Source organism: Macaca thibetana, chromosome 6 (genome assembly GCF_024542745.1).
Source record: "Macaca thibetana thibetana isolate TM-01 chromosome 6, ASM2454274v1, whole genome shotgun sequence".
Taxonomy (NCBI): Eukaryota; Metazoa; Chordata; class Mammalia; order Primates; family Cercopithecidae; genus Macaca; species Macaca thibetana.
The window spans coordinates 68,604,616-68,628,567 of record NC_065583.1 but is presented as its reverse complement, the minus strand read 5'-3'; the positions used below and the strand labels follow the sequence as shown (position 1 = coordinate 68,628,567).

Genomic DNA, 23,952 nt, shown 5'->3' with positions numbered 1-23,952 from the left:
TAGGAGTTGGTGGTTACAGTGAGCTATGATAGTGCCACTGCACTCCAGCCTGGGCAACAGAGTGGGATCTTGTTCCAAAAAAAAAAAAAAAAAAGAATAAATGAAATAACATTTTAAAACTATAAAGGTTTTAATCAACCCAATTTAAAAGTCAAATCAGTATTATAATTTAAGAACCCTAGCATCTCCTGTTCCCTTAACTCTAGGCTCCACGTTGTCATTCTCAGCTAGGTCTTGTGAACAATTGGATGGAATTGAGGCCTTGGTGTCCCTATTCACTTTAACAGGGATGGCACTAAGTTTAAGAGGCTGGAGAAGAGACCCAGAGCCAGCAAATGAGGCATATGGCTTATTGAGGGGGAACTTACATACAGAGTGGTCCACTGGAGTTGAGCTGGACACAAGAACACTACCTGCAAAAAGTATGCAGTTTATATAGCATTTTCATTTAGCACCCTCTCCCTAACAGCTTCCACCTGGCAACCTTCATTTGTCACAAAACAAAGGGCCTAGCCCTCCTGTATGGCCTGCATTCCACAGGGCTCAGATGTTCCTCATAGATAAGGAATGAATCTTGGTTGGCCCCGCTTGGAACCGCAAACTCATTCAGGTTGTCTGCCATACAGGGTCATCCCCCTGGGTATGCTTAAGTTACTGCTGTCGGGTGCCTCTACCATAAACTTGGGTTCTTTGGAAGTCATGGCTTGGGGGGGCTGCTATAAGGGTTGCACTAGTTCAGCTCCTGGAAATCTGTGTGTGAGGAGGCAGTGGAGGGATGGGGCTTGGGCAAGATAATACCTTGGACCACAGACATCTCAGAAACTCTTAATAAGGCAGATTGGTTTAACACTGTGTGAGAGTTTGGGGACTTCCTGGCCTCTAAGAGCCCAAAGGGAGTTGTATAGCTGCCTCTAAACTGGGAGACTAGAAAGGTAGTAAGAAGAATTCCTCCAGGTGCTTCAGCAAGTGCCCGGTAACCTGCTTGTTTCTATTAATATACCATTGGCCCATGTGGGTAAGCACCACTTTGCCTTGAACTATTGTTTCACTGCCATCATTTAGAGTACTCTAAAAACTCGACTTCAGCTCTGAGTGAGACAACTTAAGGAAACCATTTCGGTGCCCCCCAGGGAAAAGACATTCAGTCAGAACAGGTAGAATGCACAGTCGGCAAAATAGAACTGAAGGGGCTCACTCTTACCCTTACCAATCCATCCACTACATTGGCTGAAGGTCCAACTGCTAGTATCTGCATTTCTTCGCCCTTCTTCTGGCCACCAGAGTCCATCTTGCTGCCCATGTAGCAGGCTAGAGTGCAGACCCCAGGAGCTACCCTCAACCAATGAAGGAAGTTGGTATATAAATCCCCATCTCCCTCACCCCTTGAGTGGTATAACTCTGAGGTATATGGTTCATACTGGCCTCCAGAGTTCTCCAGTGACAGTAAACTCCAGTTAACCACAGTGCTAATTTCCTTGATAATAAACCCTTTGGCTTTCTTCCCTTCCTTGACTCACTTTCCTGCTCTGCTACCAGTGTTTCCCAGGATCACCTCCCTCACAGGCTTTCTGCACTCAAAACCTTGTCTCAGTGCCTGCTTCTTAGGAAATCTAAAATAAGACTTGGACTGTGCCAGAAGTACTGAATAAAGCAAATGGAATACTGCAGCCTGTGCTTCTGTACTGGACTCCCAGAATACATAAATCTGTGCCTGGAAGCATTTTCTCTTTAGGGAATTTGATCAGCAGAAAGAATTACGTACAGATACTGATGCCATGTGTTTCCAACCAACAGCTCAGCCAGGTCATCCTACAGCTAAGCTCTCAGGAAACAAGTCCCATCTACAAGGTTAGAGCTTCCAATTAGCTTTCAAGGCACTTGACTCCAGGTGAAGGCCTTACTCTTAAGTGTGAGTGAATAGTCAAGGACTACAGATGCTTCTAATAGGATAGATGAGACCAATATAATAGCAAAAAGCAGCTGAGAGGAATAAGACTACTCAGGGAGAAGAAAACGTCAAAATCTATTAAAATCCTCAGAAGGATAAAATAAAATATATGAAGCAAGAATATGACACCACAAGAAAGGGGCATTTGAAGAACAAAATAGAACTCGAAAGAAGTAAAACCTCTGTAGTTGTCGGGAAGATAAATTTGAGGAATTCTCCAAGACAGAGGGAAAAAAAAGATGGAAACCAGGGGAGCAAAATAGATGGTGACGGGCCTCTTATGCCAAGGGACCTTGGGCCTGCTCATACAGCAGAAGCTGAAAAGATAACTTGTTCGTAGGCAGTTGCACAGGCCAAGAATGGAGGCAGGGGTCACTGGTTAGGCAGCTCTCGCTGTAGTATGGAGAAATGATATAAAACTGAAGTACACAATGGCATTTGACAAATTTAGACAAAAGATGGGAGATTAAATGGTAGAATAGACTAAACTTGTGACGGAGCAGGTGTGTGTGGGCCTGTGAGTCTGATGTAAGAGGAAGAACAGATGGATCTAGTTTCTCCAGAGATCCCAAATGGATTGGACTCCATTAAGCAAGATGAGGAATGAATAAGGACGAGCAGGTTGGGGTTGCTTTGTGCAGAGGGTGGAATACAGATCAGAGTTCAGCTTAAATTAGTATTTTCTAAGATTTTGCTAGGTGCCAGATACTGAGATAAAGTCCTTGTCTTCCTACTTGGAACCAGGTGCCTAAGGCAGGACAGAGGTGAGCCACCTCGAAAATGGATACACTCTCCAAGGGTTTGTAGTGAAAGAGGCACAGCTCTTGGCCTGGAGTTGCTGGGGGCAGCGATAAGTGCATGATACTTGGTGACAGGAATCGCAAGTATACTCTTGTGTTGAACGGATCCTCCTCAGGGTCGGCCCTGCAGAGGAAAGAGCTCAGTCACCGCGATGTCCTGCACAAGAGGCTAAAGTCCCGGATGTGTGTCTCGGGGTCTACACGGAAGCCCCGACCCCTCTAAACTTCCTAGAAGCGCGCAGGAGGCGTGGTGCGCCTGCGTGTAGCCACCCCAAAGGCGGCGGGAAGTTGGTTTTCTGAGTAGCAACTGAGCAGCTTGAAGACGGATTGGAAGTAGCGGACCAATAAACAAACGTCTCATTGGCTTAGCGTGTTTAGGTTCCCAATTCTTCAGCTTCCCATTGGGCCTTTCAAGCGAGCAGGGGCGTGACTCCAGGGGCTCCGCCCCGAGCCTTGGCCCAGTCTCGGGGTCCAAGGCTGAGGGAGCGGGACGGAAGTGAGCGGGTCCCGCCCCTTCCCCTTCTCGTCTCCGTTGGAGTCGTCTCTGCCGCGGCTGCCTCGGCTGCCCGCTCTCCGGCGAGCCGGAGTCCTCGTGCCGTACCGTCAGTTCCCGGCCGCGCGGAGCCGGGATGCACTGTTCCTGCTGTGGGTCCTCATCATGGAGACCAAACGGGTGGAGATTCCCGGCAGCGTCCTGGACGATCTCTGCAGGTACTGCGCTGCCCGACCCCTTTTCGCCCCCGTCGGGTTTTCTCAGTTTCGCCGACCCCCCAAAGGCCTCCGGGTCTTCTCCCCCGCCCACGTCCAGGTCCTCGCTTTCCGCTCCCGCCGCTGCTCGCTTTCCATCGTCGACCCTGCTCTCCGACGACACCGCCCCTCTTTCCGCCGCAGCCTCCCTGTTTCTCACGGCCCTCCGTCCTTCCCCTCAGAGAACCCGGAATTTCCTTATTTTTTAAGTTACTCAACTATTTTGCTTTCCCGCAGGCGCAGCCGCTTCGCCCGAGCCTGGGTCTTAGTGTTTTGCCGCCGCCACTCTCTCCCATTGTTTTTTCTGCCTCTGTGACTTTTCCACGCCGTGCACCCCCTCCTCCTCCTGTCTCATTCCCAGATTCTGAAGGAAGACCCCAGGGTAGTGATTTAAGTCTTAAGATCCCAGGTACGCGGACCTGCGCAAGGAGCAATTTTTCGGACTTACTCTGACGCCCGCGTGTTATGTGTCCGTGGCGTTCTCTGTAAATTCCTGTAAGAAATTACTTTTCTCATCCCTAGACTTGTCTTTGGGGGAGAGAGGGAAAAATGTAGAGCTGCTTTTCTTTTCATCCTTAATTACCCTATTTTAAAGGAAATTCTCAGCCGCGGGGTTTTTACTCAGGGTGTATACTTCACATGAGAATTTTTTTGCTTTCTTCCCCCTTGTCAACTCTGATTTCAGATAGCCAAACACGTGTAGGATACTTAAAAATACTTCCTTTCCGAAGGTGAAATTTGGGGTGCAGTGACACCCGGAGGTGTCGCCAAGTGTGTGTGGATTGTGATTACAAGTGATAACACCTTTTCGCTCACAGTTACCGTATTTATGTTTTAAAAGGCAGGCTTTTAGTAGTTGTATCTCCTTCACGCTGTTTTTTTTTAATGGAAAGTAAAGAACTGGTATTTGTGGAGGTTTTGGTTTTGTTTGTTTTGTTTTTTTTGAGACGCAGTCTCGTTCTTTCACCCGGCCTGGAATGCAGTGGCACATCTCGGCTCACTGCAACCTCTGCCTCCCGAGTTCAAGCGAGTCTCTGCCTCAGCCTCCCGAGCAGCTGGGATTACAGGCGCCCGCCACCACAACCCGGCTAATTTTTGTATTTTTGGTAGAGACGGGGTTTCACCATCTTGGCCGTGCTGGTCTCGAACTCCTGACCTCGTGATTCACCTGCCTCGGCCTCCCAAAGTGCTGACCTCGTGATCCATCCGCCTCGGCCTCCCAAAGTGCTGGAATTACAGGCGTGAGTCACCGCGTCCGGCCTGGAGTTTCTGCTGTGCGCCAGGCACTACCTTTACATGTGTTGTTTTATTTAATCCTCAATCAGCCCTGTTTGGTAGGTGCAGTTAGTATATTTCCATTTTCATCTGCGGCAGATTCAGGAACTTTGTAATTTACATAAGGTTACATTCATCCTAATTGACAAAATCGAGATTAGAAATCTATTCCTTTTTCTTTAAAGTGCCTGTGCTTTTTCTCTCACACCTGGAAGAAGTAATAAGCCTAACATTTTAAACCTCACGAAAACACATACAAGAAAGTAAATAGCCTAATTTTGCAGCTAATAAAAATGGCGTTGTACTTCTTTGGTGATGGTAGATATTTAATTTTTGAAGTATGGTAGATTCAAATGAACCACTGAAAAGGCACTTAGTTTCTTGTCCCAAATAACAAATAAAAGGAAAAAACTGAATTTGATATGTGTATTTGGATAAATGACTAGAAGCACATGAACCAATAGTGGGATTATGAGATTGTGATCTTTGTTTTCTTTGTTCCCAAGATTTTTTAACGGGTATGCATTTTATAGTTAGAAAAAAATTGAAGATATGTATTTAGAAAGGTGATCAGTAATTGGCTGTGGGTTATTGGGGTAAGAGTTGATTTAGAAAAATATGTGGTAATCTTACACGTTTTACAGACATCAGAGCTAGTCTTCCTACTAGTATTGGGGTTAATTTGCATATTTAGGATTACATCATTTAAAGAAGTGATGTCAGCTATTATGATTTTATGTATGAAACCTGTTCACAAAATAATTACGTTGTGTTTTGTAAACAATATATTAAGCACCTGTCAAGTGTTAAAGATACTTGGTTTTCCAGTTAGTGTATTTAAGCTGTTATACAAATATTTTTGAATGGAGTAACTTTTTTTCCTTTCGAGAAATTTCTTTGTGCAGTTACTGTTTTTGGCTGTATAAATAAGGATATGATATATTTAAAAATTAGGGCTAGCTATAATAATGAAACCAAATAAACATTTCTCAAAACTTCAGGTTTTAAAATAAATGCCATTTTCAAGTTAATATTTATAGCTTTGATTAATTGAAAGATTTTTAATGTTACTAATTCAGGCTTTTCATTGTGGATTAAAACTTTTTTTTACACTGAAAGAATTTGGTAAACTTATTTAAAAATAAAGCTTAATTTGAGGTTAATTTTTCTGAACTTGTTAGCTCTCTTTTATGTACCTCTTGATTTATGAATTGAATCTAGATGCTTGTTTTTATTCCCTTCATTTTTTTGCCCCAGTTCTGTTTCTTATTATTAGTGTATTTAGGAAGTTTTTTTGTGTGTTACTTTGTTTTTTGATAAATTACATGTTTCTGTTAAATCTTGCCTTTTGATGTGAAAAATGAGAGCAGGAGACTTAAATTTTCAAAATGTGACTTTGTAACCATTAGACTGCTCATAACCTAAGGCAGATGCTTTAGTATGGAACATTCCATTTATTGGAATATTGTGCAGCCGTTGTAAGTTCCTCAGGCAATTAGCACGCAGTATACTGAGGGAAAATATTTGTGTGTTGAAAAGATGTACACAGGATACTGAGTGAAATACTTAGTCACTTGGTGCCTTTTGTGAAAAATTTTTAAGTGTGTGTGTGTGAGAGAGGAGGAAGTATAGGTATTTGTGTGCCAAAAGAATATGCACCAAACTAATAATACTGTTTACTTTCTGAGTGGAATAGAATTAGAGGAGAGGAAGTGAAGAGTTTTGTCTTAAAATATTCTAGTGAACAAAAACTACATTAAAATTTAAAATGTATGTGTAAAGTTAAATCTGCAGCATTTTATGATACTTGTTTTTGATACACCATGATTTTTTACATTAAAACTCAAATACAGAGTTTTTCAATACTGTTTAAACTAGCTTATTAAAGAATTGAAAAGCATGTTTTTAAAGCAGAAACTGAAAAGTTGGTTGGTTCAAATAAATGCTTGGAATTTTTTAAAAGCCCTTTTAAGAGTTGGGTAGAGTAAAGCCACACTAGTGTTAAAAGGAGAAAGGTATTTTCTGGCAACTAGTGTTGCTGCTATTTTGGTGATAGCATAGGTTAATTAAATAATTTGTGCTCATCTTCAGCTAGCCATTTTAGCATTGAATTCAACTGGAACATTTTTCTAATTGCAATCCTTGTGCTAATGTCCTGTTTGTAGGAACATTGAGAAAATAATATTTTGTGTGATGCAGTTTTTCCTATAACAAATTGTAGGCATTTTATTTCAGCTATTACTATATACACATATATACACATATGTACACGTACTTGTAAACCTTTAAAACAGATCAAAAGCATTCACAGAATGAAAGCATTAAATGTTTAATTTTCATACATCAGCTCTTATAAACTTAAGAACTTTTTCCTATTAAAAATATGTAATCATGTACATGGTTTTGAAAGTTAGAGTACAGACAGATTTCTAAATGACAGGCAACAGTCTTAGTTTCTTACCCTACCCTTTTCTATTCCTGTTGAGGCATTGACTTTTACTTGTTTTAAGTTCTAGTGGATACCTCAGTATTTTAAAATATACTTGTGCCACTTTCTCGTTTATCAACTTTCTATATTGAATTGGGGATTTGGTTCAACTTGGTAGATACTAGGTGAGAGTTCAGTTTACCACACCCACTATTGCTCCCGTCCTACTTCCAGTATGTCTCTATCAGTATTTTAAATTGTTCTATTGTTTGCCTTTGTGACTTTGACTTTTTTTTAGAGACAGGGTCTTGCTCCATTGCCCAGGCATGATCATAGCTCACTATAACTTCCAACTCCTGGACTCAAGCTATCCACTTGGCTCAGCCTCCTGAGTAGCCAGGACTATAGGCATGTACCACCATACCCAGGTATTAAATGCATTTTTTTTTTTTGGTAGAGATGGGATCTTTGCCCAGCCTGGTCTCGAACTTACTTGTAGCCTCAAGCAATCCTCCTGCCTCCACCTCCCAAAGCGTTGAGATTACAGGTGTGAACTACCATGCTGGCCCCTTTGTGACTTTAATATACTTAAAATTATATTTGTTTTACGAACTTAAAGTATTTCTTGAGTCTCTTATATGGTGAGATGATTAGTGCCTCATTTTTTCTTGCCCATTCCCTCGGCTTCTATCCAGATTAACTTTTAAAGACTTAGGATTGATAATATTTGTATTCCATTTTGTAAAGTTAAGTCTGTTATATTTTGTACTATTTGTTGATTGTAAAAGCTGAACAACAATAATACAGTGTAAATATATAGTTTTTACAGTAGAGGCAAGTCTTCAGTGGCTAGTTTCTTTTCCATCAGGGCATAGTCAGGATCCCTTTGTAAGTGTCTTGCAGAATATCTAAATGAATTCTGCTTTCTTATATCCTACAAATTGGTCAAAATGATGATACCATTAAGTTTTTTCTTCAGGGAAATAAATATATGCTTTCGTTATTACTGCCTGATTCCTTCTAGCCTTTTTTTTTTTTTTTTTTTTTTTTTGAGACAGAGTCTCTCTTGGTTGCCCAGGCCGGAGGCAATGACGTCGTCTCAGCTCACTGCAACCCCTGTCTCCCTGGTTCTAGCGATTCTCCTGCCTCATCCTCCCAAGTAGCTGGGATTACAGGTGCCCGCCACCACACCATTTTTTATATTTTTAGTGGAGACAGGGTTTCACCATGTGTTAACCAGGCTGGTCTTGAACTCCTGACCTCAGGTGATCTGCCTGCCTTGGCTTCCCAAGGTGCTGGGATTACAGGTTGGAGCCACCATGCCAGGCCCCTTCTGGCTATTCTTGAAATCCATTTTCTTGAGGGGAGGGGACAGTTGGCTTTCTGTTCTAACTTTGGTGTTTTTGCTTCACATTTGGACTCTAATTCTGTTGTACATGTACTCCTCTCCTAATATGTCCAAAGTTTCTAGCTGCTTTTTTCACCCCTTCTCATCTGCTTCCGTATTTTATCCTTAGTCACACTTTCTACAGAATCCTTTTTTCCCTTTAGACTCTGCTCTTGGGGACCTCCATCCTCCTAATCCAGTCTGGGCTAGTTGCTCCCCAGACTTGCCTAGCAACTAGAATACTAGAATTCACTTTCACAACTCTCTAAGGTGGTACTTATTCTTTCTTGGATATCATGTTTTATCCTTTCTTGGTTTTCATTCTTGTTTTGCTTGTGTGCATTTTAAGTTAATTTCTTTGAGGGGGGTCATTAGGAAGTAGACTGAGTCCTTTAATGTCTAAAATACCTGTTTCTCTTTTCACACTTAGTTCCCATGTGGTCTAGGGTCCGCATTTTGAGTATCAGTGTCTAGGTGATATCCTTAATACTACCTTCCACTGCTTCTGTTGGTTATAGTAATCATGGTTTTTTGTTTTTTGTTTTTTTACCCCCCCAAGGGCTCTTACTTAGTTATTGTATGTTTTAAAAAAGAAAAATACAGTTGCTCTGAAAAAGGAATGCCCATTTAAATTTCTTTTAGGATAATAATTCCATCTTTCAACCCTCCTGTTTTCTTCTGGTTCCTCAATTATGTTTTCTTCAGGGTCAGTTAAACTTTTTCTTGTCATGCTTCACATTTTCATTAGATGGTAGGTGATTTTTGGATGCCTTTTTATATTAATGATGAGACATTTGAGGGGGTTTATTCATTAGTAGGCTTCTCCTTTATGTGAGTAGATAGGGAGCTGGCTGTTACACTTGAGGGTTTTTCATTTTTTAAAATAAAGATAGAGCAGACTTTAAAAGATAAAGGTGGTGGTTATCAGTTTTGGTTAATCAAGTTGGGCTCAAGGATTTTGCAGGTTTTAAATGCCATAACACAGACTGTCGTGCCAAGGGCATTCTGAATGCCAATTACGGATTGAAGTTCTTTCAAAAACCAAGATGTTAACAAAACTGATGAAGTTTGGGTTTCTCTTAAAGTAAGATGAACACATGTCTTAAATAGAGAAAATAGATCACTTGGTTCTGAAAGTTAAAACACTACACTAAGTAATTCCCCTCCCCTTCCCCACAGGTTCCTAAGGCAGTATTACATTTGCCTCTGACAGTTAAAATTTCAGCATTTCAACAGAGGGGAGCTGAGGAGAACTGGGAAAAATGAAAAGCAAAATTAGTGTAATTGATATAGGGAGCTAGTTTTTTTTAAAAAAAAAAATAGAGACGGGGTCTGGCATTGTTGACCAGGCTGGATTTGAACTCCTTGGCTTGAGTAGCTGGAATTTGAGGCATGTGCTACCATGCCTGGTAAGGCAATATAGAAACATAAAGACTCATAGTAGGATTGACTTACGAGATCTTTCAGCACTGAAGGATACGAATTTCCAAGTACATATGGTCTATGGAATGACAGTGCAGTGGATTAAAAATAGACACTGCAAAATTTCACAACACTGGGGGCAGAAGGAAGATGTCAGAAGCATCCAGACTAGAAAAAAAAAAAAAGTCATATACAAAACATTAAGAATCTGAATGGCTTTTGTCCTTGGCACAAGTTAGAAGTAAAAAGAAAAGAAAAATGAATGGCTTCAATTTTCTCAATATCAAAATTAGAAGTTGGAATGAGAGAGCACTGTTGAAAATTCTGAAAGAAAATCGTTTCCAACTTAAAATTATTTACTCAAATTATCAAGTATGAGGATAGACATTTTCAGATGTATAGTATCTCAATATTTACCTCCTCTTTGCATCCTTCCTTCATAAGATATGTGAAGATGTACTTCGTTAAAACAAGGAAGTGAATTAAGGAGGATGAAGACAAAAATACAAGAAACATGACCTCTGTGGGATAAAGGCACAGGGAACTATAAGATGCCAGTGAAAGGGCAGTGTAGAGGTGACAGATGTGTACCAGGTGTAGAGAACAGCTGATTCAGACTGGAACAGATCAGAAGACTAAAAGTCTTAAAGATGAAACTGATGAATCTGAATTGTGGGGGGAAAAATTCCAAAATGAAACTGATGGATCTAAATTGTGAAAAGAAAATCCACAATGGAGATGATTATATCAGAATATCCAAAAAGGAACCAGGAGGGTGTAAGGAGTTGGATCCCAGTCACATACACATCTAGATGGAGTTTCACCTGCTGAACTGGGCCAAAGTGTAAAACTAGCTGCATTTGACTTGAGGTGTGTATACTGGGTCTGATCAACCTCTTGGAGAGAGAACCACGCTCAACTATATTGATCACTGACTGGAGACATCCTGAGCTGACAACCAACCATCATTAATCATGGACTGTGCTAAAACCTTCCAGATATGTAAATTTACAGTAGCCCTTACAAGCTCCGCCTAACCTTGCCTGAATGGAACATGATTTAGCTGCTTACTAGACTTGTGTCTCCCAAATTGCAATTCCTAAAAACCTGATTAAAATGCCTTTTGCCACTCCAGCGTTGTTTTTATTTCTTAATATATATATATGTTTTTGAGACAGTGTCTCATCACCCAGGCTGGAGTGTAGTGACATGATCATAGCCCACTGCAGCCTTGAACACCTGGGCTCAAGTGATCCTCCTGCCTTAGCCTCCCGAGTAGCTAGGACTACAGATGCATGCCACCATGCCTGGCTAATTTTTAATTCCTTTGTTGAGAAGGTCCTCTTGTAATTGGAGAAGAGTGTTCTTGTTCTTATTTGAAATTTGGAAACAGCCAAGAATTATTTACTATGATACTGATTAAACAAGTGGTCAAACTGGGTGGTACTATTTTAAATTTTAAAAATGACTTTAAAAACCAATGGACTTGAATCTGTCTCTAATGGTTACTGGGAAAAAGGATGACGAAAAATGCTTAACATTAGAAAAAGTAATTGATAGCTGCTTTTAATGACTGCTGTAAGTTACAACATTCACTTAGATTGATGAATTTTAACTTGTATGTTTCATAATAAAGGGGTTCATTATCCTAATTACATATGTGTGCATGCAATATATTTTATATTATATGTAAAAGAAATATGTCTTTCCCTCCTTTCCTCAATGTACATAGAAAAGACAATTTAGGGTTTTGAAAAGTGAATATATTTGAAAGTTTGAACTGAGACTGCAGGTGAGGCTCTTTGAGAAGTCTGGTGTATTAATGAGCCACAGAATATTGGCTTCTTTTCCAATATTTCTTGATAATATTTTATATGTGAAGATTATGTAATAGCAAACATTTTAAAATGTAATTGTATGAATATATTTACCTGTATTCTTGGAAATGTTGCCAGACATGGGAGGAAGTGGAGGTTTTCTTGCTCACTTTTGTTGTTAGTGAGCTCTTAAGCTGATCTCTGTACTTGTGAACAGAAGGTACACAGGCTCGGAACAAATTGTATTAAAAGTGAGATACATGTGGTGTCTTCTCCGTCTCTCTTTAAGACTCATCTTCCCTATAGTAATTTCCCTCAAATATTAATTGCTTCCTTGAACAGTACTGCTCTTGGTCCCTTTTCTAAGTTGGTAGGTCAGGTATGAAGCACTTAAATAGCCTAAGATAAATCGTTATAGTTTGTAAATGTAATTTTTATATGCGTTTTTTTTTTGACAGCCGATTTATTTTGCATATTCCCAGCGAGGAAAGAGACAATGCAATCCGAGTGTGTTTTCAGATTGAACTTGCCCATTGGTTTTACTTGGATTTCTACATGCAGAACACACCAGGATTACCTCAGTGTGGGATAAGAGACTTTGCTAAAGCTGATATCCTTTTTATTACTATAATGACTATCTTTCTTGTTAGCAATATATTTTAGCACAAATTTCTTTTTGTCTTTTCAGATTTTAAAAACTGTTAGAGAAAAACATACTTGATTGCTAAAAATTGTCAAACATAAATAGTAGACAATTTAATAATAATCATATTTTTATACAGAGGACTCCCTGAAATGTACACTGATTAAATTTGATTTTCTTTTTCCATGAATAGCTAGCCTGTTTGTAGAACTTTACTCTTGCTGCTCCATGTAACCAGATGATCTTTAATCTCACAGAGCGAGACCCTGTCTCAAACAAACAAACAAAAACAGTATCCAAGATTTATTGGTTGATATGTTACATCACTTGAGATTCAGGGCAATAAGTCCCTGAGCCATAGTTGTGGGACTACAGAGAAAACACTGATGGGAGACAGATTTCAAAGAAAGAAATGATCAAACCATTTGATTAAATGTGTAGAAGTTAATGAGAAATCAAAGGGGAATAGAAATATATTGAGCACTGTCTTTGTTAAAGGCCTTGGTGATAGGTTCTCTGGAGAAATCTTAGTAGACTGGTTTTCAGGAGTTACAATCTACTTATGGAAACATTAAAATAACCAAGTCCCCTTTTGCTTTGGTTATTTTGTATGGACTTACGAGTCTACTAGAGCAACTTTACGGTTTTGGATAATATTTTGTGTGTGATTGCACGTGAGTTTTACACTTTCCCTGCTTTTAAAAAACACCAAGAACCTTTGTTTTAGGTATGTTTCTTTTAGTTAACTAAGAATAATTACATGGAGAAGGAATGTTTAATGTGGTACACTTCATTAAGTAACTGCATGGTTACTCTGTGCCAGGCCTTATGCAGTGAACAGAGTGGACTCAGTATCTTCAAGAAGATGAGAAAAGACAGGAAAGGAAATGATTACAGTGCAGTGTGGTAGGATGTGATATGGAAGCACAGTGTTCAGTGGGAACGGAAGAGGGATACCTACTTACGATTTGGAGGCTGTGAGTTTGATTCCCATCTGGCCACTTGAAAATACTGGGTAGGTTGTTTAATTTCTCTTAGATGACGATCCCAGTTTCTTCCTGAAACATAAGGTTGTTAATAGTGCCTAATTCAAAGGATAAGTTTGAGACACATATGTTTGTACATGTAAATCGTTTACCTGGCACAGTGATCAATAAATGTTAATAAGTAATAAATGTTAACTATTACTCCAAAAAAAAATTTTGGAAGCTAAATAGAAGCCTTCTTTGAGATAGTGATTTATGTGAGGAAAATTGGAGGAAGTGAAAAAAGTTACTGTATTTTAGACTAAATGGGAAAGATAAGAGATGATGCTACAGAGTAATTCAGGGGCTAAAACGTGTAGGGGTCTTGTAGGCCATATTTAAAAAACATTTTAAAAAACCTTATATTTTGGAAAAAAACTTAACTTTTGGAGATGACTAAAGAACATGACAACTGCCATCATACCCTTCATCTGTATTCATTTATTATTAACATTTTCCCACATTTGCTTCTTTCTTCCCATAGGGGTGTTTCTCAAGACTACTGTGGAATAGTGTGAACAGTGAATTGGAGGAAGGCAAGATTGGATTCTGAGAATCTAGTTAACATGCTCTTTTATTAATTTACTAGAGAGAGAAAACCTGTGGTAGTAGAAATGAATAGAAGAGATCAAATTTGAAAGTTATTTAGGAGGTAAGATTGGTGGTGACTTGGATATCTGAGAAGTAGAAGAAAGGATGGTACCCAGGTTTGTAGTATGAGCAGTTGAGTGTATGAGACTGCCATCCCATTGACAGGAAAATGAGAAATGTAGGGGATTGACGGGTTCAGTTATGGGCAAGTTGAGTTGATGGTACATGTGGGATATTGCAGTAGAGAAGACTGCGTACTTTGATAAGAGCATAAGTTCTGGAGCCACATCCTTTGAGTTAGCATCCTTTCCCTACCACTTACTAGCTATGTATCTTTGGATAAATTGTGGAACTTGTGTATGCTTCTGTTTTCTCTTTTTTAAATTATGCATAGTCTTGTGATTTTTTTTTTTTTCCCCTTCAGTAAGCACTCAGCAATGAGGATACAGACAAAAGTATCCCAGATTTGCTCCTTGGCTGAAGTTCTGCTAGGGATTTTACTAAACGTGTAAAGCCAGACTTGTAATACCTTTTAGAATCTTAGCGGGCCCTTATAGAACCATAGAGCTTCGTGGAATGGTTAATGTTGTATCCAGGCTTTTATCTTTTTTTCCCCCCTCCTGAAATGAAGGCATGGACTAATTATATTGAGATTAACTTTGCGCTTGTCTTAAAAAAAAATTGTAGGTACAGGGTCTTACTAGGTTGCCCAGGCTGGTCTTGAACTCTTGGGCTCAAGCATTCCTCCTGCTTTGACCTCCCAAAGTGCTAGGATTACAGGTATCAGCCACCACACCTGGCCAGATTACAGTGTTGTCATAGGTGGCTGACTGACTTGGGCTCTGAGGACCTATTTCATTTGTACTACAACTATGAAACAAATTTTAAATTACGGAATTGTAGAACACGTAAAATTGAAATTAATAAGATGAATTTGATGTAATTTTTTTTTTTTTTAAACCAGACTTTTCATCACAATGTGAATGAATATAATGCCAACTTCTTTGAGGGTGTTTTGAGTTTGGTGTACCTGTACTAACACCACCTTTCTCTGCTGTTACGAAACATTACTTTCTGTATTATGTCATATGTCATTTGATTGTAATGCATCATTTATAGATTAACTTTATTTCTGTTTTTAATAGCCGGTAGCAATTAAAGTAGTACTAGTACCAGTATGGTCTGTGAAATCAAGTGGTAATATTTGATACATATGGTCATCTAGATAATTGAAAATATGCTCAGATTGCATGTTAGAGTAATATCAAAATGAAAACACAGAGTATACAAGTTTTTATTGAGGAATTGAGAACCCTTAAAAGTATGACCTCATTTTGAGCGATACTATCATAGATTATCATTTTCTCCACTTTTTTTTTTTTTTTTTTTTTTTTTTTACAGTAGTATTATAGTGAAGAGGCATTTGATAGCATGGAGTGTTGGAAGTCTGAGCATATAATTTCAGGGTTTGGATTTTACTTACTTTACTATTAATATTTTACGCTGCCCACTTTTGTGGGGAGGCATGCCCAGTTTCTTTAAAACTGGCTATGTTTTCCTTAATACCTGGATTTGCCTTTCTCTGTAATACTTAAAGTAAAACTTCATAAAAGTGTTCTTCATTATGGAAACAATATATATGTGGTAAACAGTATAGAGTGGCATACCTCATTTTCCTTCCCAGAATTAACCACTTTGTTTCTCTGATGTGACAGTTTCTTTCTCTTAGCAATATATTTTTTTCTGTTTCTTGGTATCATTTTATATATGTAATTCTATTTCTTGTTATTACGCTAGTATCTATAATTACCTGGTATTATGAATTTGACTCACTTAATGAGAAGTGTTCTAGGTGTTTACATGGTCCAGAATTAGTTTGTGTTAGCTCAGGGATCCAGGACTATGAGTACTCAAGACTTACTTGATTTGTGTGTAGGCTATAAATGCAAAAGTTAACAATGACGTTTTAAGAGAAAACAAATGTGGAAAAAACAAAACCACCACCTGTGTCGGCCTCCCAACGTGCTGGGATTACAGGTGTGAGCCATCATGCCCGGCCAAAATGCTACACTTAAATGAGGGAAGATTTGAATAATTTCACATAAAATACACTGTTGATTTAAATGGGTCTCTTTCTGCATATAATTTCTCAAGCCATATTAAAGGAGAAAGTAACTTCCTTGACACTATTTATACTCTTCAGTCATTGTCCATTTTTGCTGCCTCAAGGTGAAGATGTGGAAAAAGTTTTGGACGAATGGAAGGAATATAAAATGGGAGTACCAACATATGGTGCAATTATTCTTGATGAGACACTTGAAAATGTGAGTGTAATAAAGATTTTTAGTTAAATGGCGATCGTTAGTCTATTAACAAAATTTGTTATTGATGTAGTGTTTCTAAACTGAGGTTTTAAAAGATACTTAGATTTTTAGTGCTAAAAGGCCAAGTTTTGTATATTTTATCTGCATGCTAGGTCTGCAGATTTTTTACTTGTTGCAATTATGGCGTGGTACAAAAAAGGGTCACTTAATTGTTGAAGACTTTTTTTTTTTAGTGGGCAGAATGCTTTCACACTGGTGGTGGTGTTTTCAGGCTCATGGAAGATAAACAGTTACCTCAAGCACAGAGAAAAATGGCTTTGATTTTTAGAAAGGAGCATGGAAAAGGAGGGCAAGTTTGATTTTTACCTCTGCTTGTTTTATAGGTACTACTGGTTCAGGGTTACCTAGCAAAATCAGGCTGGGGATTTCCAAAAGGAAAAGTAAATAAAGAAGAAGCTCCTCATGATTGTGCTGCTAGAGAGGTAAGTTATTCCAGTTTGATACACGGTAAATTTGGCTGTTAGGGTCTGAATGTATTTTTTTTAGCCATACATGACTTCTTTGGACTGTCTTAACCCTTTCCAGAACTTGAGTGCTGGAAAGTGCTTGAAGTAACTTAAATTTTTCTAACATCACTGTTGATTCTTTTATCCACATCTCTTTTCATTTATTCTCTTATCTGTTCCCATTTTTTTAATGGGCCATTTTGGTTTATATCTTGTTCCCTTCTTTATGATGACATTTTTCCCTCCTTTCCCTTTAGAATTAGATTTGCTATGGGTAAAACATTTTGGCTATTGTAATCCTTGTTTTATGTTTATAGTCTTGGCTTCCTGACAAGTGCACAATTTGGAATTTTTTTTTTTTTTTTTTGAGACGGAGTCTCACTCTGTCACCCAGGCTGGAGTGCAGTGGCGTGATCTCAGCTCACTGCAAGCTCCGCCTCGCGTGTTCACGCCATTCTCCTGCCTCAGCCTCCCGAGTACCTGGGACTACAGGAGCCCACCACTGCGCCCGGCTCATTTTTTTGTATTTTTAGTAGAGATGGGGTTTCACTGTGGTCTCGATCTCCTGACCTCGTGATCCACCTGCCTCAGCCTCCCAAAGTGCTGGGATTACAGGCGTGAGCCACAGCGCCCGGCCCCAATTTGGACTTTTCTGAGAAGTTGACGTTTGTTGCTGAAAACTCACTCAGGCTTTCCACTGTCTATAGGATAAAGTTTAATTCTTTAAGTTTTTAAACTCTGTCCCCTCTCCCCGACACAAATCTTAACCTTCTGAATTTATTGTATTTTCAGTCAAAACAGTTTATTCTCTCTCTTTTGAACTTGATTGATTTGTTTCGGCCTTGAAATTTTTGCTGTTATGGCTGGGCACGGTGATTCACTCCTGTAATCCCAGCACTTTGGGAGGCTGAGTTGGGCAGATCACCTGAGGTCGGGAGTTTGAGACCAGCCTGACCAACATGGAGAAACCCTGTCTCTACTAAAAATACCAAAAATTAGCTGGACATGGTGGCACATTCCTGTAATCCCAGCTACTTGGGAGGCTGAGGCAGGAGAATCTCTTGAACCTGGGAGGCAGAGGTTGCAGTGAGCCGAGATCACCATTGCACTCCAGCCTGGGCTACGAAAGTGAAACTCTGTCTCAAAAAAAAAATTTTTTTTTTGCTGTTATTTCACTACCTAGAATGTCCTCTCTTGTTCCTTCTGTTCAGCTCCTATCTGGATATGTTTCTAAACCCAACTCAAATCCCTTTTCCCTGAAGGACTGCAACTGCCACCAGCTAACTGTGTATAGGGCTTAAGTTTCTTTTCTCTCTCTCTTATATGTGTGTGTGTGTGTATATGTGTGTGTGTGTATAAATATACACATATAGATACACACATACACATATAATTATTTTTGGTGTAGGATCTCCCTTTGTCGTTCAGTGGTACCATCATAGTTCACCGCAGCCTTGACTTCCTGGGCTCAAGCCATCCTCCTGCCTCAGCCTCCAGAGTAGCTGGGACTACAGGTGTGCACCACCATGCCTAGCTAATTTTTTTGATTTTTTTTTTTTTTTTTTTTTTTTTTGTAGAGGCAAAGTCTGTGTTGTCCAGGCTGATTTTGAACTTCTGAGGTCAAGTGATCTGTCCTCCTCGGCCTCCCAAAGTGCTGGGATTACAGACATGAGCCACCGTGCTTGACTGGTCCTTAGTTTCTTAAAATGAAGTTTATAATGGATGTTCTTTGAAGTTCATTCCTTTTCCTTTTTTTTTCTCTTTTTTTTTTTTGAGACAAGGTCTTGCTGTATTACTGAGGTTGGAGTACAGTGACATGATCATAGTGCACTGCAGCCTTGACTGCCTGGGCTCAAGCAATCATCCTGCCTCTTAGCCTCCCAAGTAGTTGGGACCACAGTTGCATGCCACCATGCCTGGCTAATTTTTTTTTTTTTTAAATAATGGGGGTCTCACTATGTTGCCCAGTCTGGTCTTGAACTTCTGGGCTTAAGTGATCTTCCTGCCTCAGCCTCCCAAAGTGCTAGGATTACAGGCATGAGCCACCATGCCCAGCCTTCATTCTTACTTAAAATTCTATTTAAAAATCTTACCAGTTAACTCTAGCAAACAGTAGTCTCTGAACTTCAGTAGCAATTATTGTCTTTACAATTCACTATTATATAATACCTTGTGATGGATTGTTGGCCATATTCTTAGTTCTTACCATTTATCACACAATTTATCATGTATCACACAATTATTCTTGAGATTTGAGAAGTTGAACTAACAGGAAGTATGATATAAGGGAAAGCAGATGGCCTAGGACTTGAAAGATTTTTGTTCTAGCATAGATTTCGTTACCCAGTACCCTAGAGACTTGAGGCTAGTCACTTAACCTCTATAAGCCATAAAGACCTTTAAGGAGATTCACTCAAGTCCTTTAGAAGTAATATCTTTAAGGAAAAAATTCTAAGGTGATAGTGATTTGATGAATTTAAGACTTTTTGAAATGGTAATATGGATTTTGTGGCATATTTCATTAGAATTCATTGCCTTGTATATGTTTGACTTGATTTCCTGCAACAGTGTTTATTGCCTACTTTAAGTTTGGGTGTAACTATTAATGAGGGATAATAGTGAAAATTTTTACAAACTACTGGTGGTTGTTTATTATAGAAAAACCATTAGTGGTTATTTACTTTGTAATAGGATTAAAAAATGATTGAAAATGCTGTATTTTAAATTTTGATATGAAGTAGCTTGCCCAAGCTATTATATACAACAGCCTATAGACAAAGCTGTTGTGTATGAGTAAATGAAGGTTAATGCACAATTCTTAAAATTGAAAGCAGTTTGGTGAGAATGTGAGGAATTGCCACATCCCCTAAGAGCTTAGCTTTTCTTTCTGTAGAGGCTAGGAAATGAGACGGAGTATCTGTAAAAGTCCTCCCTCTTATTTCCTCAAATTTTGTAGTTCTCTTGCTCATAAGGAAGGACAAAATAGAAATCAATAGTATACTACTTAGAGGAATTGATCGTAGCTCTGTACATGGAATTAGACTGGTCTTACAGCAGTAAGGTGGTTGTCCAGGTCAGGAAGAGGGTATTACATTAGTTGGAATAACAAAACTAGTTCCATTTTAGGTTTTTGTCTTGGTTTGAGGGAAGCACAGACATTCTGAGGAGCCATAGTCTCTTAATTTCAGGGATAATTTTTTCATTTTCATAATAAAAATTCTAACCTCTAAACATTCTTTTTGATCTCCATGACATCCTTTTATAGCTGACTAAGGAACTTTAACTTCAGTAAATTTTTGGAATAGGAGTTTTAAAGGCAAGGTTGACTTTTGATTTTTAAATGACCAACTTTGTCATAAAGTTTGGGATTAGGGTGAAGTGTTGCTGTTTTAGTCTGTTGGGGCTAGCATAACAAAATACCACAGATGGAGTGGCTTAAACAACAGAAATTTATTTTGCAACGGTTCTGGATGCTGGGAAGTCCAAGAGCAAGGTGACTTATAGATTAACACCTTGCTGAGCAAACTCGTGGCCTTCTTGGGTATATGCAGGGAGAGCTCTGGTGTTTCTTCCTCTTATAAAAATGGCACCAGCCCTATCAGATTAGGGCCTGCGCTTATGGATCTCATTTGACTTTTATTACTTCCTCAAAGCCCTATCTCCAAATACAGTTACTTTGGGGGTTAGGGCTTCAACATACGAATTTTTCGGTGGGAGGGACATAATTTAGTCCATAGCAGTGGCCTGTTTTGAATGATAAAAGTATTCAGCTAGAATTGCAGTTTGTCCTTCTGCCACTTGGTGGTGCTGCAGCATAAAAGAAGCTGCAGGGCTTGACTGAGTGACATTACCAGTGGTAAACCAGTTGGTTATTCCATTCTTAGTAGTTTATTAATGCCTCGTTTTTCTTTTTCATTTCAACTTGTATTAACAGATGAGGAAAGATTTTGTTCTAATTTTCTAACTACTTATTAGACTTAGGCTGATATTTTAAGCACTTTTTTCTTGCATTTAAGTTACGCAGTTCTACCATGGGTGCTTACAATTTTAAGTTGCTAATAGCATTTTTATTTAGCTTATTATAGCATTCATACAGTATATTAATGTTGTTATTTTATTATATATGGCAGTCCAGAAGTGTTTTGTTACACTGTAGCAGAATTTGACACATCCCCAAACAGGGAAGAGTCTGTGGGCTAAGCCTAAAGCAGCAGTGGCAGACAAGCTACTTAGGGAGAATGTGTAAGTAATTATCAATAGAAAGCTAAGGGCAGACCGGTTTTTTTTTTTTTTTTTTAGGGCAGTCTTAATTAGTAGTTTCCAATCTTCTGTTTGACCTTTTGGCTCACCTTTGTTAATTTGACTATTTCTGAATAGTTGATTTGTTGAAATAGATCTAGGACTGTCAAAAGACAAAGTCACAACAAATTTAAAGATTGTGATGGGTTTATTTGCAATTTTAGAAATAAGCAATATTTTATTCCATAAAATAGAATGAGCATTCCAATGGCTGAGCAAAGGAGATTGGCTTTAAAGACAGAAAAGAGCTGAGGAAAGCAGAACCAAAACTCAAATGTAGTTTGGCGTTTCAAAGTTAGTTTTATTCTAAAAGTTAAAGCAGAGAGGACTTCCTTATGCTGACTGAAACTGGTCTGTTTTGGGATTTGGCTATTACCTGTTTCTCTCCAGATTTCTTGAAGGATAGGAGAACAACTTAGTTTTGGTTGGTGACATGGAATGTTAGCATGAGTAATTCCATTTTGTTTAGGTCTGTTGGGGCCTAGTGTGGAATGCAGTCCATACCATGGCCTCCTGTAAGTTTTATTTAACAGGACAAAGATGTTTTCTAAATATTGTAGAAGGCATAATAATCTCAATTGTATTTTTGTTGTGATTTGTGGTGAAACATCAACTTTCTTGAGAAGAAGCAAATAATACTTAACTGTTCACTTGTGGTTTCAAGATTTAATATATCATTCCTTATTATTTGACAAAACAATGTTTTATTGTAATGAAACTGACTTTCATATGCACTTATATAATTTAGTAGAATTAATACAAAGCAACTATTAGTCAATTTATTCTGCCTCTTACTGTAGGCTTATAGGATGAAGATTATAGACAGGATTTCATTGTCTCGTACACTGCTGCTCTTTGGGTTACACTTTTTTTTTTTCTTAAATTTTAAAAAAATATTAAATATTTTTATTATATCCTTTTAAACATACAGAAGATAGAAAAAAACAGTACAATGAACAGCCATGTCCACCAGTTAGATTCTGTAACATTTTGCCACATAAGCATCACATCACATTTTGTTAAACCATTTTAAACATTTTAAGACATTCTAACACTTCATTCCTAAATGCTTAAGTATGCAAATTAAGACAGTCTTTTATAAACTACAACACCCTTCTCACAGCTCATAAAATTACCAATAATTATCCAGTATCATTCAAAATCTAATCCACATTCCAATTTTCTCAACTGCCTCACCACCGTGCTGGCCTCCCACCCCCACCCCAGTCTTTTACAGATGGTTTTTCAAAATAGGGCCCAATAAAATATTTCACATTGCATTTGGTTATTACATAACTTTTAATCTAGAAGAGTTACCCACTCCACTTCCTTTTTTCTTTCCCAACACTGGTATTTTGAAGAAATGAGGCCAGTTATCTTCTATAACGCTTCACATTCCAGATCTGTCTGATCGTTTCTTTAGTGGTATCATTTAGTGCTGCTCTATGCCAGCATTTCTCCTTAATTTAAGGAATGTGAGCACCTTCCTTCTTTCTGATTTTGTCTGAAACCCATATAATAGCCAGTGTGATAGCCACTCATGTACCATGAAATTAACATACTTCCCAAAGCATCAGCATCATCAAGAGAATCTGGACATATGGGAGGTGGTGGGGGAATTATTGGTGGTCCAGAAGGAAATGGAGGCATCCAGCATGATAGTAAGTGGGGTGGTGGTGGTGGCGGCGGCGGTGGTGGGCCATTGAATTTTAGACCTGGCTGTTTTAAGGGAGCTGCAGTATTCTTCTTTTGGCTTTTATTCTTCTTAGCAGGTTTTCTTTTAGGTGTGGTTTTTGGTTTACCTGAAGTTTCACAAATGTCACCATTCTTTAGAGCATGCTTAAATGAAGCCACAGCTTTATCATATGCTTTTATCAATGCTGTATCATCCCAAATGTCAGAATCATCACTCTGGCCTGTGCCGCGCCGGAACAGCACGGAATCCTCCTGCTCCGGGACGCCAGCCACCACTGCCGCCGCTGCTCATCGCCATAGTAAACTTGCCGGTGCGCAGCGTGGGGCCCCTTCCCTTCTTCGAGTCCCCCTTTTTTTTTTTTGAGACAGAGTTTTGTTCTGTCACCCAGGCTGGAGTGCAGTGGTACGATCTCAGTTCACTGCAACCCAACATCCGCCTCCCGGGTTTAAGCGATTCTCCTGTCTCAGCCTCCCGAGTAGCTGGGAGTACAGGCACATGCAACCACGTTCAGCTAAGTTTTGTATTTTTAGAGACGGGGTTTCACCATGTTGGCCAGGCTGGTCTTGAACTCCTGACCTCGTGATCCACCAGCCTTGGCCTCCCAAAGGGCTGGGATTACAAGTGTGAGCCACTGCCCAGCCCTTTGGGTAACACTTTAAAAAAAATTTTACATGTGGATTTTTATCGTTTAACATTAGAGAAGTTGGTGATACTCCTTTTGTCAGGAGAATTAAATGCTATATTATAATACAGCAATAGATTTGATTCACAGGAGGTGTGGTATAAAAATTTTTGTCTTGCCGGGCGCGGTGGCTCAAGCCTGTAATCCCAGCACTTTGGGAGGCCAAGACGGGCGGATCACGAGGTCAGGAGATCGAGACCATCCTGGCTAACACAGTGAAACCCCGTCTCTACTAAAAAATACAAAAAACTTAGCTGGGCGAGGTGGTGGGCGCCTGTAGTCCCAGCTACTCGGGAGACTGAGGCAGGAGAATGGCGTAAACCCGGGAGGCGGAGCTTGCAGTGAGCTGAGATCCGGCCACT

The 23,952-nt window shown here is 39.2% G+C and overlaps 3 protein-coding genes and 1 long non-coding RNA gene across 7 annotated transcripts in view; 2 read left to right on the top strand and 2 right to left on the bottom strand.

Annotated features, from left to right (window-relative positions):
• Positions 1-23,952, bottom strand: part of REEP5 (receptor accessory protein 5) — an 806,416-nt gene that overhangs the window by 88,955 nt on the left and 693,509 nt on the right. The gene's annotated exons all lie outside the window — the stretch shown is intronic.
• Positions 1-23,952, top strand: part of DCP2 (decapping mRNA 2) — an 84,349-nt gene that overhangs the window by 41,739 nt on the left and 18,658 nt on the right. Inside the window, exons 1-5 of one of the 4 annotated variants that reach the window (XM_050793080.1) lie at positions 3,216-3,459; positions 4,606-4,829; positions 12,283-12,434; positions 16,280-16,407; positions 16,791-16,889. In XM_050793080.1, the coding sequence (XP_050649037.1) occupies positions 12,380-12,434; positions 16,280-16,407; positions 16,791-16,889 (282 nt within the window). In that variant the 5' untranslated portion in view covers positions 3,216-3,459; positions 4,606-4,829; positions 12,283-12,379. Of the gene's footprint in view, positions 1-3,174; positions 3,460-4,605; positions 4,830-12,282; positions 12,435-16,279; positions 16,408-16,790; positions 16,890-23,952 lie in introns of those variants that run through there. The other 3 variants (XM_050793077.1, XM_050793079.1, XM_050793078.1) reach the window with 3 other exon arrangements.
• On the top strand, positions 12,444-15,468 carry LOC126956272 (uncharacterized). The gene is made up of 2 exons (XR_007726268.1): positions 12,444-13,482; positions 13,977-15,468. It is a non-coding gene; the product is annotated as an uncharacterized LOC126956272 (long non-coding RNA).
• On the bottom strand, positions 22,096-23,205 carry LOC126956254 (survival motor neuron protein-like). Its single transcript, XM_050793107.1, is given in 2 exon segments — positions 22,096-23,174; positions 23,176-23,205. Coding segments are annotated over 2 exon segments (531 nt in total). The 3' UTR covers positions 22,096-22,673.